The sequence below is a fragment of the Syngnathus scovelli genome, chromosome 1, assembly GCF_024217435.2.
Source record: "Syngnathus scovelli strain Florida chromosome 1, RoL_Ssco_1.2, whole genome shotgun sequence".
Lineage (NCBI taxonomy): Eukaryota > Metazoa > Chordata > Actinopteri > Syngnathiformes > Syngnathidae > Syngnathus > Syngnathus scovelli.
In genome coordinates this window covers 13,468,433-13,485,143 of record NC_090847.1, presented here as the reverse complement: position 1 = coordinate 13,485,143, position 16,711 = coordinate 13,468,433, and the positions used below count along the sequence as shown (strand labels likewise).

The following is a 16,711-nucleotide window of genomic DNA, read 5'->3' as shown; positions in this document are numbered from 1 at the left end:
TGTGTTCTCATCTTGAGGCTGAAATGCAAATTTCTCTCTAGATAGGCTGGTTTCCGCCACAAAAGCGGTATGAACACACAGTACCAAAACACAATGTAGGCTGTGTTAGAGATTTTGAGCTTTACTTTTGGTTTGGTTATTGCAAGTTTCAGTAAAAATGTCAGCCCTCCTCAGCCTCACGCCAGTCTGTCTGCTCAGAACACCACGTTACAGTAGTATGTCAGGAATTCCAAGCGTGCAAACTATCAATCTGTCTGGATATGTCCACTGACACTCTTTCAGCCAATATGTACTGTTTATATTTAATGTGGTTCATCACACATTATTCTTTGAATTCTGCTAACTGTGTGTAGCAGTGCTTTCATGGGGTTCCTGTAGATCTAAGAACGTGTTATTCGGAATTTCATTGATATTGATAAATAATGAGCAAAACTATTTTAAATGTTTTATACCTAATGCAAAGTGCAGTCTAACGGTGCGGATGGGTGGACTAATGTTTCTTTTGATATTTTCATAAACAAGTATAAAGGGGCGTTTGCGCCATCGTGGGAGTGAACACAGCTGGTTTACCGGCCATTGGAAGCGTCTCCTCTCATTCCCTTAAAACTTTAGTGCAAAAGAGGTGTGCACAGTACACAGTACTTTTATAAATAACAGCAAGGTGATATATAGTTGGTAAGAATTTTCACAGACCACCACTGTGAAGTGGGTATATGAAGCACTTTCTATAATAATTCAGGGGCTTCAATGCACGCTGTTATATTTATGAATGGAATACGATGACATCCACCACACTCGTCTGCGGAACTCTGTGGAGCATCTGCCCGTGCCTCAATCAAATCCTCCAAATTTGTGTTAACACTATCAGTGCCACAACTTGGACCTGCTTTTAGATGGCTTAAGGTCTAGTCTATGCTCAGCAAACAAATTAAGAAAATGCCCTCGGTGCATCGGAATGCCCACCGAGGTGCACACATTTCCCAAAGACACTGAACTACAAGATTTCAAAGGCAACACTGTCTTTCCACTTTCAGTAGTGTCCAATTAGATTGACCTGATAGATTTTTCCTGATAGATGCCCTTAGAGACCATATTGAAAAGCTCGTGGATTGTACCATTATGCTGTGAGGTATTAATCAACTTTACAGTTCTTAATTTATAAAATAACCAAAGAGATAATGCACAAACCATTTTTTTTTTTTGCTCTAAGTCTTGATACTTTGTGTAAGAACCTCAAGTTCACATTTACATTTTCTTTCTTGACACTGAAGATAGTATTTTGTATGCAAAGTCCATTTACCCCAATCTTGAGGAGGTTGTTTGTAGCGGAGCTTTGAAAACTTTGGAACACAAAAGTGTTACGACTCGTCCCCGGTTGTGTTATTATATGTAAGTTGTCATGGTCCTGTCTCGTATTTAAGTCCTGTCTGCGTGTCACTCCCTGTTAATGTCTTTTTGGTTCCTGTCGTTATCAAGTCTGTTTCAGTTAGCCAGTCTGTCGGTCGGTCAGTTAAGTTATGTCAGTTTGCCAGTTCTGTTAGTTTGTTCCCCTTATCCTCTCTTCCAACTACCTTTTCCCTCAATAAACCCCGGTCCAAGCTGCATTTGGTCGCCCTGCTCCATTCCGATCGGTGACAAAAGGTAAAATTTGGAAGGTAAATAATGAGTGAGGGAGAAGAGATAACCAGGAGGAGTTGGTTCTCAGTGTCTCGATGAGACACTCATACTTGGCTTATAAATTGCTGCACCAGGAACAAAACTGACATAATAGCTTCTGAGGTTGTTTGGGTAAATATGTTTAATTTGCTCCCGCAATAATCTTTCCACATCCACCTTGAAACATGGATTTGAACATGTAGTAAACTTAAACCATTGTATTCAGATGCTAACTTGCTGTACAAAATTATTAAAAACATAGAAAGTAATATTTGCTCTAGGAAGCATACTATAATAATAGAAATTTTTACTTTTTTTATTCTCGTGAGTGGGATATATAAATTACAGTAATAAAAACATCCCAGTTTTGGCAGTCAGGCCTTGGATATTGTATCATAAACTTGGACAATAAGCGCTAACCATATGTGATCCTAGATGTCTCATACAGAACACAATAAACTTGATATCGTGATTAAATACTTTCACCTTGTGTGCACAAAAGAAATAAGAAATAACTGCAGTAATCTGAGCACACAGCTTTAAACGGGACTCATCAACACAATTGTAGCAATGTGAAATATCAATATGATATATTTTGTGTAATTCACAATTGTGTAAACTTTTATTCAATCCGCCAGACTTTGAAAGACAAGCAGATGACTTTGATGTTCTGTAACGCTACAGGCTTGACAGGAAGCAACATATTTTAATACATTAGCCACCAAAAAAACCTAATACCTTCCTTGTTTTTATTATTCACAGTGACGTGTTTGCTTGAATTGTTGTAAAGGGAAAAAAGTAGCCCAAAAATATATAGTCGAGACAACAACCATAAGAAAATGTTCACGTATAAATTTGTAGTTCAGATGATGTGACCAAAATGTCATCTTACACAGAGCTTTCTTTCCTTTTTTGTAAAACCAGAATAACAAAGCAATACATCAACTTCTTGACAAACTTTTACAGCTTGGCCAAGAATATGAAAATTGTTGATCGATTGAGAATGTCAAGAATGCACATTCCAGTTTGGGAGCGGGTCCTCCCGAGTGGGCCCACACGTGCGCCAATGATGGATAGGGGGGGGGGATGTTTTTTTATTTTCGCAAAAATCTGGAAAGCAGTAAGGATAAAAACAAGTGTCTCTCAGAGGACGTGTCTTTGTTGTTTTGGTGGTCCGCTCTTCTTCATTTGTTTATATATCAAGCGGGTGTGGGACAAAAAGCGCTCAAGGCAGTTTCACCACAACCACGCAAGCACCTGCCCTGCCAATGTTTAGAGGGACCTCCTGCAGAAGAAAAAAATAGGTTAACATGCAGTTTCTCATTTCAGGAATTCAAATAGTTCCACTATGCCTCGAGCGTGATGAAAACAAGATTAGAAAAACACAGTCTAATTAAAAAAAGCTTACAACAAATAGTCATTCAATTTGCATTGGTATAGAGAAGTATGTGCATTTTTTACTTTTCTTCATAATTTCAGAATTATTGTTATGGCTACAATGTAAATTTGTGTAGTTCAGCATAGTACCTCGGTCCAGTCATTGTTCTGCGCATCGTATGACTCAACAGTGTTAAGGTAGGCTTGCCCATCATATCCGCCCACAGCGTACAGCCTGTCACCCAGCAGGCAGACCCCCACTGCATCTCGAGGAACACTGAGAGAGGACACAGTTGTCCACGTGTCTGTCTTGGGGTCATACCTGTAATTAGACCAATGTTGTTGTTTTTTTAATTCCAGTCTAAACGTTGTGAAATATACTGAACGCAGTTCCCAAAATTCTGGGAATTAAGTACACAAAATTGTAATGTTTTCAAATGTATCAAGTTCAGCTCAAGTTTCTATGCAGTGATTCTCAAAGTGTGGAAAGAGTATCATGTGGGTTCCCTCTTTTGGAGTGCAAAAGAATAACTAAATGAATATTCAACCTGTGCATAATACTGTAATTCAGAGGATTTAACTTTTTTTAAGAGGATTTAACTTTTTTTACTTCAGTATTTACATTTGTTTCATACAGATCAGTTGTATAAGTAAAATACATTTTCTTTAATAATGAACTGTTTCTTTTCAGGAGTATCAACAACATACTTTATTTTTGTGTTTGTACTGCTACAACGGAATACTTTTTATCATGTCAAGGGTTTCAGTGAGCTGAGCACCCTGGACTGGTCACCAGTCACTTAGTAGGTACACATCGAGACAATCAACCACTCACACTCAGTCACACATTTACTAAGTGCAAATTGAATCTGCTCTGTCTGCACCCAAACCAGGGGACTATATTGCTACACCATCAGTGACTAATAACAGAGGCCTTAGGATTCAGTAATGGGTCTTTTGGCTCTCGAAAAAGTGAAACTCTTGGAAATAGCAGCTGGCAGACGATAGGTCCAAAAAGAGTCAAATTAAATATGGGAGCATCATATTGACGGTTGGTTTTGTGCGGTCTAAAGTCCTCCCGTGTGATGTGTTATTGATTTATGACTTGAACTACATTTAATGATTTTAACTTGTAAATTGGAGCAATGCAGTTTGCTTTGTTATATATCTAGTGCTGCGTGTTCGCACTGTAAAATCTCAGGTTTTTTATGTCAAACCTCAGCTTTCAGTTACTTTCCCAATCTGTGGAGATCACTCAAGAATTCCTTTATAATGAATAATCAAGATGATTAAGGATTTTCAAAGTGCAAAGTCATTACATTTAAAAAGTGACAAAGAATAAATGCATACATGCCTTAAATATTTGTGTTTGGGCAAGCCAAATGGATAATTATAACAAAAATAACAATTTATAGCTGCCACTCAAACAAAACTGAAAATTTACAGTGAGTCTGTCAACACTTAATTTCATATAAACCATACAACTCCTACTTGGAGAGACCCCAAAAGCGGGTAATATAATTCATATTTATTCACTACTTTAATGCATTATTACCATTATTTTAATAATATTATCTATATGAATATTATCATATATCATAAATAATTTGCAGATTTTTATAAGAGGGGCTGAGCAAGGAATTACTACTACTGGTATAAACTCACTTATATATCCATAAGGACCACCAGGTGGTGGTAGACACCAGGAAATATACGAACGGATGGAAACCATGACCTCAGCTGGGGAAACAAATCATCTTTTGTTCCAGTGAGAGAAAGTCATCAGTGTCCACACCCATGAGTGAATTCCTCGCGCAAAACCAAATTTTGTCTGTGTAACATTTCTCTGTGCATGTTATCTGGAGGAAAATAATTTCTCCCACCTCTCAACACAGTCCGAGAGTCGGGAACAGTGGTTGGAGGCCGGGGCGTCATGTCCACCCACAGCATAGAGAAAATTATTGTAGGTGGCCACACCCACTCCCCCTCGCCTCTTGGCCATCGGGGCGCACATGCTCCACTTGTTGGTGTGAGGGTCAAAGCATTCCATTGATCTCAGACATGAGCTGCCATCCCGACCACCCACTGCAAACAATCTGGGAATGTAAAAGCACAAATGTGTAATGATCTCAGTTACTGATATAGAAAAAATCAACAGCGCCTTATGTTTACAAAACTAATTATAATCAGAATGAAATTCTACTTTGGTTGTGTCTTTGTCATTTGGAATGTATTTATGTTGGTACTGATGTAGTACATCCGCATAGAAAGAGGATCAAACAGGTATTTGAAAATTCTAGTTTGATTGAATTTTTTTTTTTATCTTGCACTCAACAAATATTCCATGAATATTCCATGTATATAACATATTAAAAGTAATTCTAAAACTAATAAAAATTCAAACAAAGTAAGCAATTTTACAAAAATAAAAACTGACAAACTTTCTCTAAAATAGGGATCACCATCAGGTAGCCCTCAAGGTTCGCATGAGTAGCCCACGGGGTGTTACAAAAATAGTCTACGAGTGATGGGGCATTGAGATTTTGTTAGGATTGTTGTAGAAGTGTTCATTTGAAAATGTAAACAATGGAAGAGGTTTATGGAAATAAACCTTTTCGTACTGGTAATTATCTGGTTACTAATTATTTTAAGAGTATTTGACGAGTGCAAGATAAAAAAAAAAAAAAACCTCACTATGGATCGTGTAATAATGTAAACAGCAATTCAGAAACGACTGGTTGACCTTCCTTCTTCTGTATAAACATACATCAATACAAAAAATACATTATTGTATAAATCTTGATTGTGAACTGGTCCAAAATATCCACGAGACACATTTGTGTCCAATTATGTGGTAATTTTGGATCGTACTGATGGCTTCTATAATGGAAACATTACTAGGAATACAGTATTGAGACACGGACTAAGTTGAGTAAGACCCCACTGAGGGCCCCGGTACCAAATGCAAGTCCCACCACTGATATTAAGAAAAGTAGCGTAATGATTCAAGTCTACTGTCCCACTGCTGAGAAGCAGAGTTTGTCGGCTATGTTTCCACCCAGAATCATCACGAGTGCTTTAAGAGCCGGGAGCCCACAAGCCCAACAGCAAGACAATAGAGGCTTGGAAAACAGTTTCCTTGTTGTCTTTTTTGACCTACATTTCAAAATAACTCCAACACAACATCTTAGCATAGAAACCTCGTTTGTTTTTGTCTTTCTTTTTTTGGTTTTCAGCACCAATATATTTAAAGTCAAATGAGAGCTTTATTGTCACAGTCCTTTTCACATACTGGGGCTGAATTGTCAGACAAAGTACTGATTTGGATTAAATGTGTGGCGTTAAAGTCACACATCTAATATATATATTGCTGCATCATTTCCAGTATTTCACATAAAATTATGCAACTACTGCATACTTGCATTCCTGAAAGTAGACTACAATCTAAACCAGCGCAGTCAACCGCTGTGGTCCAGTCCTTGTTTACTTTTGTAAGGGTTTAATTTCTGATAATGATTGTTATTGACTGACTAGATTTTGGTAATCTGGCTAGAGCATGGGTGTCAAACTCATTTTTTTCGCGGGCCGCATTGTAGTCATCGCTTCTTTCAGAGGGCCATTATGACTGTCAACCCAAATAAATGTATGAGCGCCTCATATTATATACAGTAAAAGCTACAAAACAAACTGACAAATGACTCGTTTTTAAATCAGACGAGTAAAAACTGGTCAAATATTAAAAAAAAATATATTATTAAAAGTGAAGACAATTAGCAATTCTAGTAATGACACGAATTTGATGCACAATTTGTCTTCGCGGGCCACATAAAATGATGCGGTGGGCCGTATCTGGCCCCCGGGCCTTGAGTTTGACACCTGTGGGCTAGAGCATCACAAATTAGGCTTTCTGCTCACACAACACATGCAGAACATACAACACTTTACGTGAAGCACTTTCAAGGGCCTCTGAGTGCTACATAGAAAAACGTTACTCGGACCTACATACAGTGGAAATAAAAAGCCACCTGAAGAAAATCAGCCTCACTCACTCACTCACTCACTCACTCACTCACTCACTCACTCACTCACTCACTCACTCACTCACTCACTCACTCACTCACAGACTCACTCACTCACACTCACTCACTCACTCACTCACTCACTCACTCACTCACTCACTCACTCACTCACTCACTCACTCACTCAGTTAATTGATCATTTACTTCTAATAATGCATCATTTTATTTGACACTATCAGAGAGCTTTTTATTTCACAATGTGTCAATGAATGTAATGTAGGAATTAGATTAAAATCATTGTCTTTGTAAGGACACGATATTTATTACAGCTCTTGCAACCAAGTAGTAGCTTCTTAAGCGGCACTACGCATTAATAATTTACAAGTACTGTTCGAGTCCTCTGAATGTGGTATGTTTTGGGGTTTTTTAGCCCCCCCCCCCACGCCCCCCACCCACCCACCCACACACACACACACCCCTACCTCCCAGTTGTTTTTTTCCACCTCACATTTCCATCAATTTTGTCCCAAGGCTCGAAACTAAGCAGCAGATGGTCAGGAAGTTTTTCCTTACATATTGCATTAATCAGCATTTTGCCCTGCACAGGCTGTCGGCAAGGGTCAGAAAAGGCCAAACAACGTACTTCCCATTGAGTGCGGTGACTCCCATGGTGCTCCGTGGTGTCGACATACTGGCAACATAGTTCCATTGTCGGGCCTGCGGGTCCCAACGCTCCACTGTGTTGAGATAGCTCCAACCATCATGACCGCCTACAGCATACATGGGGCCCTCCAGCACAGCAATACCTGCACATATTGAGCCAAGACAGATGCTGTGCCTAATAAACTGAGAGCTATGCATGATAACATGCATGTACCTCATACTTGCAAAACTTCCACTGCAATGGCAAGCTACTTCTTCAATTACTACTACTATTACAAATATAATCATAACATTTTATTTAGTAGTGGCACCTATCTGCAGTGACGCTTGCTTGACATCTTAAGTCAACCAAAAATCACAGAGGAAACCTAAACAACACATAAATTATGAGCTGCAACTGGGCAAACCTTTTCAAACAGGAAGATAATGAAACCGCCTTGTTTTTCTTTGGTCTCAAATCACAGCGGAAGCCCGTTTTACAATAGCGCACAACATATTTCTAAGTGGTGAAAGTTTAATTATTTTGTGGGAGGAACCAAAGGACAATGCTGCACGAAGAGAGGTCTGAATTAAATCAACACTGTCGTCAAGAAGCAATTCTGAAGGGTGAACCTCTCTTTTAGTGTGGTTTGAGAAATTAAGATGAATTGTTTTTTTCTTGTCTACCCTGTAAGCTGTGGGGACACTGGGAAACGTACAGCGCAAATATATTTCCACTGAAAATAAGCATGGCACAATCAGAGCAGGCAGATATTTGGGCTGAACGAAACATCAAAGAAACACCTAGGTGATGTGTAAAGTGTGCTCCCGCTCGGGTTTACTGAAACCCCAGGCCCCACGAAGCTTTGACAAGATCTCGATGTTCTGTTACCCAGACCTCTTTCAACCATAAATCAAAACGCTTCTGATATGAGATTTGTCGGGCAGGGAGGATTGAGGAAGATCCGGGACAGCACTGCCCACATTGCTTTGATCAGGCAAATAGAATATATCAAAGGTGTATCTCTAAAGATATGTTTAATTTCAAATTCACAGCATGTTAGCAGGTACCGGTTGGAGCATACATCCAGAAAATGTCCTGTATCGCTATCAAACTTTGTTGACTGAACAAAAACATGACATAAAAAAAAGGTGTGTTTTTAGTTTTTCAGTCTATCTATCTATCTATCTATCTATCTATCTATCTATCTATCTATCTATCTATCTATCTATCTATCTATCTATCTATCTATCTATCCCAATGAAGATGGCTCACTGTGTAAAATGTAAAAACAAAATTTCATGGTATAGCTGAATACAATAGAAAGGACCATGAACATTATTTTTATTTAGTTTTTTTTGCAAATACTTTTGAATTATTTTGAATTTGATGACTGCAACACGGTCCCAAAAATGGACGCTAAATAAAGGACTTAAGTTGATAAATGCTAAATAAATGTATGAAACTAGATTAAATAAAAATTATTTTTGGGAACATTGAACAGGTAAATTGAAAACAGGGGAGTGCCATGATTGAGTTCCTTAAAGGCTCATCTAAAATGAACTGCCACAAAGTGGACAAGTGTGACCACAAGTGGTCTGGTGAGCCCACATTTCAAATTGTTTTTGGGAATCACAGACAACAAGTCAATTGAGACAAGTTCATTGATTTCATTTCATACTTTTTTTCTAATGTAAAATGGGTGTCTTGGACCAATAACGGTTGTAAAATACTTTGACCAAGCAACCAACCAACCAGACCGAACCAGACAGACGTCCACTCACCAAGTCCATGTCGGTGTGTTGACATGGGGGGCATGGTTGACCACACTTTGTTGACTGGATTGTAACACTCCACCATGTTGGAGGTCTTGAGCCCATCTCTTCCACCAACTACATACAGCTTGTTTTCTATAACAGCCACACCAAACTGCAACCGGCGTCCGTTCATAACTCCAAGTGGGACCCAAGTGTTGGTGCGCAGGTCATACTTCTCGATGGTGGTTGAACCTAAAAGACACAAATCTCATTGTAGATCGACTGCTTTGCTATGTGTGAATATCTGGTATAAATGGGTCATACTGTACCCTTGGTAGCATCCATCCCACCAACGGCATAAAGTGCCCCCACTGTGGACTTTCTGGGTTTGGTTCTTGGGCTCTGAAACATGGTACGGCGCTCAGGCAGAAGATGATACTTCATGGCCTCCATCAACAGTTTTTGGCATTCCAGATCATCAGAGAACATCTTGTTGTTTTCCAGATCAGCAATAAGCTGCATTTAAAAAACAAACATAAGTGCACTAAATCAGACAAAATATTTATTAATCTTGATGCGCAGCCGAAGTCACAATTTGGTAGCAGAATGTCCATCTAAAGGATTTAATCTGATCCCCAAAATAATGTGCACAGTGTGGTTAAAAAGACCAATGACAAGTGATCAATTTAAGTGGCCACAACTGAATATTAAACATTAAAAAGGAAGAACATGTTGATTTAATCCTGTTTATTCAGGAAATAAACTAACCCAATCGGGCCAGTGTCCCTGAACTTCAGGTGGCTCGATATAGTCGCCACCCGGACATTGTTAATGCAGAGCACAGTGCTTGAACTCGCTAGACCAATGTGACGTTTTCATAAATCTATAAACAACCATCATCAAACCCTCTCATATCATACAAATGATCGGTGGTGGGGGACAGTCTCCAAATTAGTCCAAATGTTACGGTGATGATAAAGCGAAAAAAAAAATATCCAAAGTATTTTCACATAATTTCAAGTAAGAAGACATGATGTGTCACCTGTGCAGGAAGAAGAGGCAGGCGAATGTAAGACAAAAGGACTCCGAGGTCCTGTTGTCGATGCTGGACGTCGTATCTCACCCACATCATCAATGCCTGGAAGATGGTCTCCTCATCAGGCACGTTGATGTCATCACTGGACAGCAGCTTTACTATCTCAGTTGTGGGTAGCAGAAGAAACTCCTGGTTCTGAATGACCTCCAGAAAGTTTTCCTGGTTTTAGAGATGGCAAAGGGACAGATAATCATCAGTCATTAGACCAGAACTTCGCCTGATGCATGGGTCTGTGTGTCTATTTTTATTACTGCAGCAAGGAGAGCAACGGCATGAAAGCACAGAGAAGAGAGTTCAGGCTTCCACAGTCTTCTCATAGCCGATAACAGTGATGACTTATGCTCCGTTGCTTCAAATTCCAAAGGCGTAGATATAACTGTCACTTATAAAATAAAATGATGGAGGCAGCAAGCAGGCCCAGCTGAAAAAATCTCCCTTGAAAACCTTCATCAGCTTACAAAGCATTTTTGCCGGTCATCATACATGACACCATTAAGTCTTTTTATAAGCTTTTTTAACGAGCAACAGAAAAGCCCTGCATTATCATCACGGCGCTGCCACTTTTGATGTGAAAGCTCTTCGCCATTGCCCTCCTAAAGATTGATCTACATTATACTGGCCTGCAGCCAGGGCCATGTTACAACACTGTGCGGCAACCTTTTCAAGGGCACTATCGCAGGGCACTTCCATTAGAGATGATGTGATATAAAACACCGCGCGTGCATGCCCCTGTATTATCTTAGCACCATGCCTGAGTCCAACTGGGAGAACCGAACATATTTTATTTGGAAACAAAGCATTCATTGTTAAGATGCCTTAGTGGTTGCTCAGCAATTATCTAAAACAAGCCCACTATTGATCATTAACGTGCAGTGTTTGGCTCAGCACCATTACCAGAGCAGGATCTGAGAGCTCTATACCACAAGCTTTAATGAAAAGAAGGATGTGCATTGATCAGCTGTGGTTACACTTGATGGAGAGACTCTTTGACGTTGCTTTAGGACCAGTAGGTTCTAATTACCAGGCTGACAAGACGATTGAAAGCTAAACAGTGTTTGTTTCATAATGATTTTAAAGGATGTGATTTCATTGGCTTGCAAACTCACTGGTGGGTAAAACAAGAGTAGCGGGAGAGGATATGCATCGATTAAAGCCCTGCAAAAGAGGAATGGAGAAATAAGCTATACTTTTTAAGACAAGTCAATTGAATTAGAATTTGTGTTGTTTTTCCATTTAGCTGGTTGACTGCACTGTAGACATTACTGTGTAAAAGTAATGGATACTGTATTACCATTTGCTTTTTTGTCGCAAGACTTTTTACCATATCAGTCATTTTGATATATAGTAAACAGAAGTTGGGGGGCACACCAAAGAAGATGCTTAATTGTCCCGAGCCTAATTATGCTATCTACGGGAGATTGCCTTCAGATGTAGGCTTTGACTGGTGTCAATGTTGTTCTTCTTCTTACCAATTTGAAAGAATTCAATCAACAGTGCCCATGATATTTGCAGTTAAGGGGGTGCCTCAGTTACTCCAAGACTGATTATTTAACAATCAGTTTCAGGTTTAGGGATAGAATTGAGCATTTAGAATTTAGCTATTCCAATTTCATTATCAATACTGCGTTTTAACACAATTATTGATTCTTGTCTATTTTCATTGGGTGAAGGAATGAAATAATACAAAAAGATTTGTTTGCTTTAACTCTTTAATATCTTCTGCTTTGGACAAAAGATACAACATAGCCAGTGCACTAATCATAACTTGTAATGTCTCCTTAGGTGAAAAGAAGAACAAGTAGGCGACTTGCTTCTCAATCAAGAGGCATAAGTTACATGTAAATACAATACGTTTCATGCTGATTTTGCATACCTTAACAGATATCAGAGTGCTTAGGAAATTGTCTAATTACACTCGAGAGAAAGATTAAATATCGTACTTAAACGACCAACTGATGTAATAACATCACCATTCACCATTGACACAGAGCTAGGCTTTCTTTTTTTCAAGTTTTCCAATATATGAAATTTTGGCTTCAAATATTTGGAAATATTTGGAGTGCTTCTTTAAAAATCTAATTGTTCCAGACTTATTCGGAAATAAAACAACTAATTGCTGCTAAGAAGAACATATTTGACTTTGTTTTGCAAATAGTATCCACGCCATTACTATAGAAACCCATTTTTTTTTTTTACAAACAGAGAGATTGGGGCTTCTCCTCAGAGCACAATTGAGAGGTGAGAATCAGAGCAACCTCACCAGGCCAAGCTGTAGTCAGTCATGAGGCTAGCAAGCCACGATTTGTAGGAATCAAATTACCGCCTCTAATCACGCTGTTTATGAATACATTAAAAGTGGTAACAACAGCAAATTCTAAGGTTAGAAATTAATTGATGAGTTTAGATTTCATGAACGACATGTATTTCAGTGTTTCTTTTCCACTTGGATACTGATTTAGGATGCCTAAATGAAGTGAGAGCGACACTGCATTGCCTTTATCTCATCTGGCACAGCCTACTAAGTAACTTTTAGTTTTGATAACCCACTTTGTATCACTTACTATTCTTTGTATTAATGTGAATAAGGGTTATAAGTGTGACTTGTTACACCATAATGATATTCCACTGTTTTATTTACTGTTTTAATAGCATTTTTATCAGCGGAGTTTAAAAGTGGTCTTCACTCTCCAATTGGTCGGACCACTCACAAACTGTTTAATTATTGTCATGTATTTTATGTCTTCGACATGCCGATAAATGCCTGCTCTTGAGTAAATCGCCTTTTAGATTATAATAAAGTTAAGGTGCATGAATTAAGACACAATTAAAAGAGCATTTCTAAAATGAGATACAAACTTTATCGGTCAGGAAAAAACAAGCTTATTAAAACAAAACTATCTTCACTGCTAAAGTAGGATACAGACTTCCAGGAAGTCCACATATTTTTCTCCTCATTACTAAAGCAATTGAACAGGAAGTTCAGCCATCCTGTGCAGTTTGATGATTAGATTAACCTCCTGATCCCGGAAGTCAGCTTTGTAAACAGGCTGAGCAGATGTCCTTTAGGAGATAACGCATACCCAGCTGTGTGACTCCTGCATGGCCAGCCAAGACCTTATCTGACAAGCTTGTGTATGAATCTTAATCCAATGTAAATATTCCTTTCTAAAATGTAACAGGAATTCCATTTCCAGGTTGAGCTGGTTGCACTAATCAATGTGCAGCGACACGGTATCTCTTACTGGCAGCTGCTGAAATAAATTAGATCAACTGAAGGCATCAAACTTTTCATTTCTATTCATAAGTGCATGTCAACCAATTCTCTTCACAAAACAATAGATGATAAACATAACTGAGACATCTTCATTTCATTTCTTTGCAGGTTATGAAAGGTTATTTGAATGCAACTAGTCTCAAAATAGGGGATGGTAACAAAGAGAGTGCTCAGGCTGTTAGGACCCTGAACTCACTACCCCTTTCTGCGTAGGGTGCTGCACTTTTGCGCTATTTTCTGGAATGTCTGCTGTACGCTCACGTGCTCCTTTTTGCTCCTCTTATTTATTTGTTGTGTAATTTATTCATTATTTATTCAGCACGCTGTTGTTTACTTGATTGTCTATTGTGTGCCATGTCTTGTCACCGTGGGATAGCGGGGAACGGAATTTCGGTTTCTGTGTGTCTTTGGCATGTGAAGAAATTGACAATAAAGCTGACTTTGACTTTGACTTTGACTCCAAAGGAATTTGCAGCCTTGCATGACAGCCATCCATCTTCTTGTCCCCACGGGGTTCGCGTGGGCATTCCATGACATTTATTTTAAAAAGTAATTGTTATGAAAAGACTATGGAATTGACAGTAGTATTTTAGGGGGAGACTGAAAACAATATACGGTAATTTATCAAATATCCCAACTCAAATTGTAGTGCACTTTAGCAACATTCACAGTTGTGATAAAGTGCTGTTTATAAAACATAAATCTCAATTATTAAAATGAAAATAAAATTCAATAATACATGAATAAAGTTAAAGTCCCAATGATCATCGTCACACACACATCTGGGTGTGGTAAAATGTGTCCTCTGCATTTAACCCATCCCCATGTGATTTTGATCCATCCCCTGGGGGAGAGGGGAGAAGCGAGCAGCAGCGGTGCCGCGCTCGGGAATCATTTGGTGATCTAACCCCCCAATTCCAACCTTTAACGCTGAGTGCCAAGCAGGGAGGCAATGGGTCTCATTTTTATAGTCTTTGGTATGACCCGGCCAGGGTTTGAACCCACAACCTTCCAGTCTCAGGGATGACACTCTACGACTAGGCCACTGAGCTGTCAAATGTAAAACGCACTTATTTTAATGAAAACATACAAGACCTCACGTTATGTTGCAATTTAGCATACTGGAGTCCACGTACTGTGTGAAACCGCTATTATATAATATAAGACATTTATCTTCTAAGACATTTATCTACTTAATCTACTATGAAGTAAATGTATTTATTTTTTTCATCTAATTAGTAATTGGGGAATAATGTTTTTAACATTAGATGTATATAGTACAGGAATGCTGTTTAGTCTAGTAGACAAACTTCTTTGTGTTTTTTATACGTTAATATATTCTTATCATACCTCGTTTGATGCAATTCTATTTAAATCTGATTTCACCCCTATGTATGATTTATGAGAGTCTAGCTAAATCACCTGTCAGCTGCAACTATTTTTGCCCCTATGCATTCAACCAATTTGGCCTGTCTTTGCCTCTGATGTTTCCTCACCTTGATATTTGTCCTTAGCCTCTCAGTCTCCATGGCCAACCTGCAAGGATGCCAAAGGAGCTGCTTGACACTGAGCTGTCAAATGAAGACTGTGGCAGAATTACAGTGGGGAAGAAAATAGAGTGTCAACTACTAACTCTCACTGGGAAGGACTGTTAGGTGGAAAGGAGGTATGGTTACATGTGTATGTTACTATTTATCATGTACTTAATAAATCTGTCGTAGAAATGGAAAATTGATTGGATTACATTTCATTTATATAAAGAGCTCACCATTATTTTAAGAGTTTGAATTGCATATTTTCATAAGCACTTTGAAATGTCATTATGACTATACATTTTATTTTGATATGCTGTCTTTATGCAGGCATGTACAATTTTTTACAATTGTATTGAAGCACAGGATGTACGATTCACTCAAGCAATGCAGAGGGTCTCATGAAACGCTCACTTGTCATCATTCATACACAACACCAAATTGACATTATATTATTACTGTGGCTGAAATTACATAAAGTGAAACGTGTGTTGTTTAAAATGCTTATATGCTCCATTTAAAAATGTATTCACCACACCTGCTTTTTTTAGATCAATTCAAGTACTTGTGGTTAAGTATGGAATACCCAATTCAGTCATACCGTACACTCGCCAATATTTGGTATCATTGGTAGTTCTGGATCAGTTTTACGGAGGTGGTCAGCATGTGGCTTGCGTTTTATCTGTAGGCACATTCAACCTGCTTCTCAGTCAGATTCGTTAAGGTTACCACAACACAAAAAGCAAACCAGCAATAGTAGCCTAAACAACATTGATTTATAGACTCACATGTTGTAAATATCTCTCCATTGATTTTTATCTATAGGTAAAAATGAAGCGAAAATAGGTATAGGACTACATTTCTGCACCATAAAGATGAATAACAATCAGACAGACAGTACGACAGAGCCAGATGAGATGATGATGTTGTGAAAGCTGGAAGAAGCAAGTTGAGAGCACCACACAGAGAGCCAGAAGACTTGGGTGACACTAGTTGGACACAGAGCACGACAGATAGACAGATGAAGGTCCTGAGTGAGAAGGCTGAGAGTGAGACATAAGCAGAGTGTACAATCAATATATCACCAGGTTTGAGAAATTTGAAAAACAAATGTACCTGCTAAATGTATGTAATTGACTCTTAAATTTTGTGAAATTAAAAATAATAATAAATTAAAATCAAAATGCTCTTTTAAAAATGGGGAAGTGTGATGCATAAATATGTCTATCATTGGCTAATTTGTAGTCTTAGTCCCTGGTCAAGGTTCAGAATACAGTGAAATAATGTACTGAATAATAGATAGTATAAATAAATAGCATGAATAAATACACTGAATTATTTTAGACAATTGTGCATG

At 38.5% G+C, this 16,711-nt stretch overlaps 1 protein-coding gene across 3 annotated transcripts in view; it reads right to left on the bottom strand.

Moving 5' to 3' along the window:
- Positions 1 to 1,780: 1,780 nt before the first annotated feature.
- The window catches only part of klhl4 (kelch-like family member 4), a 37,505-nt gene continuing 22,574 nt past the window's right edge, over positions 1,781 to 16,711 (bottom strand). For 2 of the 3 annotated variants that reach the window (XM_049739805.2, XM_049739796.2), the window contains exons 5-11: positions 10,495 to 10,707; positions 9,782 to 9,968; positions 9,480 to 9,704; positions 7,696 to 7,858; positions 4,917 to 5,129; positions 3,184 to 3,355; positions 1,781 to 2,941 (exon numbers count right to left, since the gene is read on the bottom strand). In XM_049739805.2, coding sequence (XP_049595762.1) covers positions 2,882 to 2,941; positions 3,184 to 3,355; positions 4,917 to 5,129; positions 7,696 to 7,858; positions 9,480 to 9,704; positions 9,782 to 9,968; positions 10,495 to 10,707 — 1,233 coding nt within the window. In that variant the 3' untranslated portion in view covers positions 1,781 to 2,881. Of the gene's footprint in view, positions 2,942 to 3,183; positions 3,356 to 4,916; positions 5,130 to 7,695; positions 7,859 to 9,479; positions 9,705 to 9,781; positions 9,969 to 10,494; positions 10,708 to 11,228; positions 16,398 to 16,711 lie in introns of those variants that run through there. The other variant, XM_049739815.2, reaches the window with a different exon arrangement.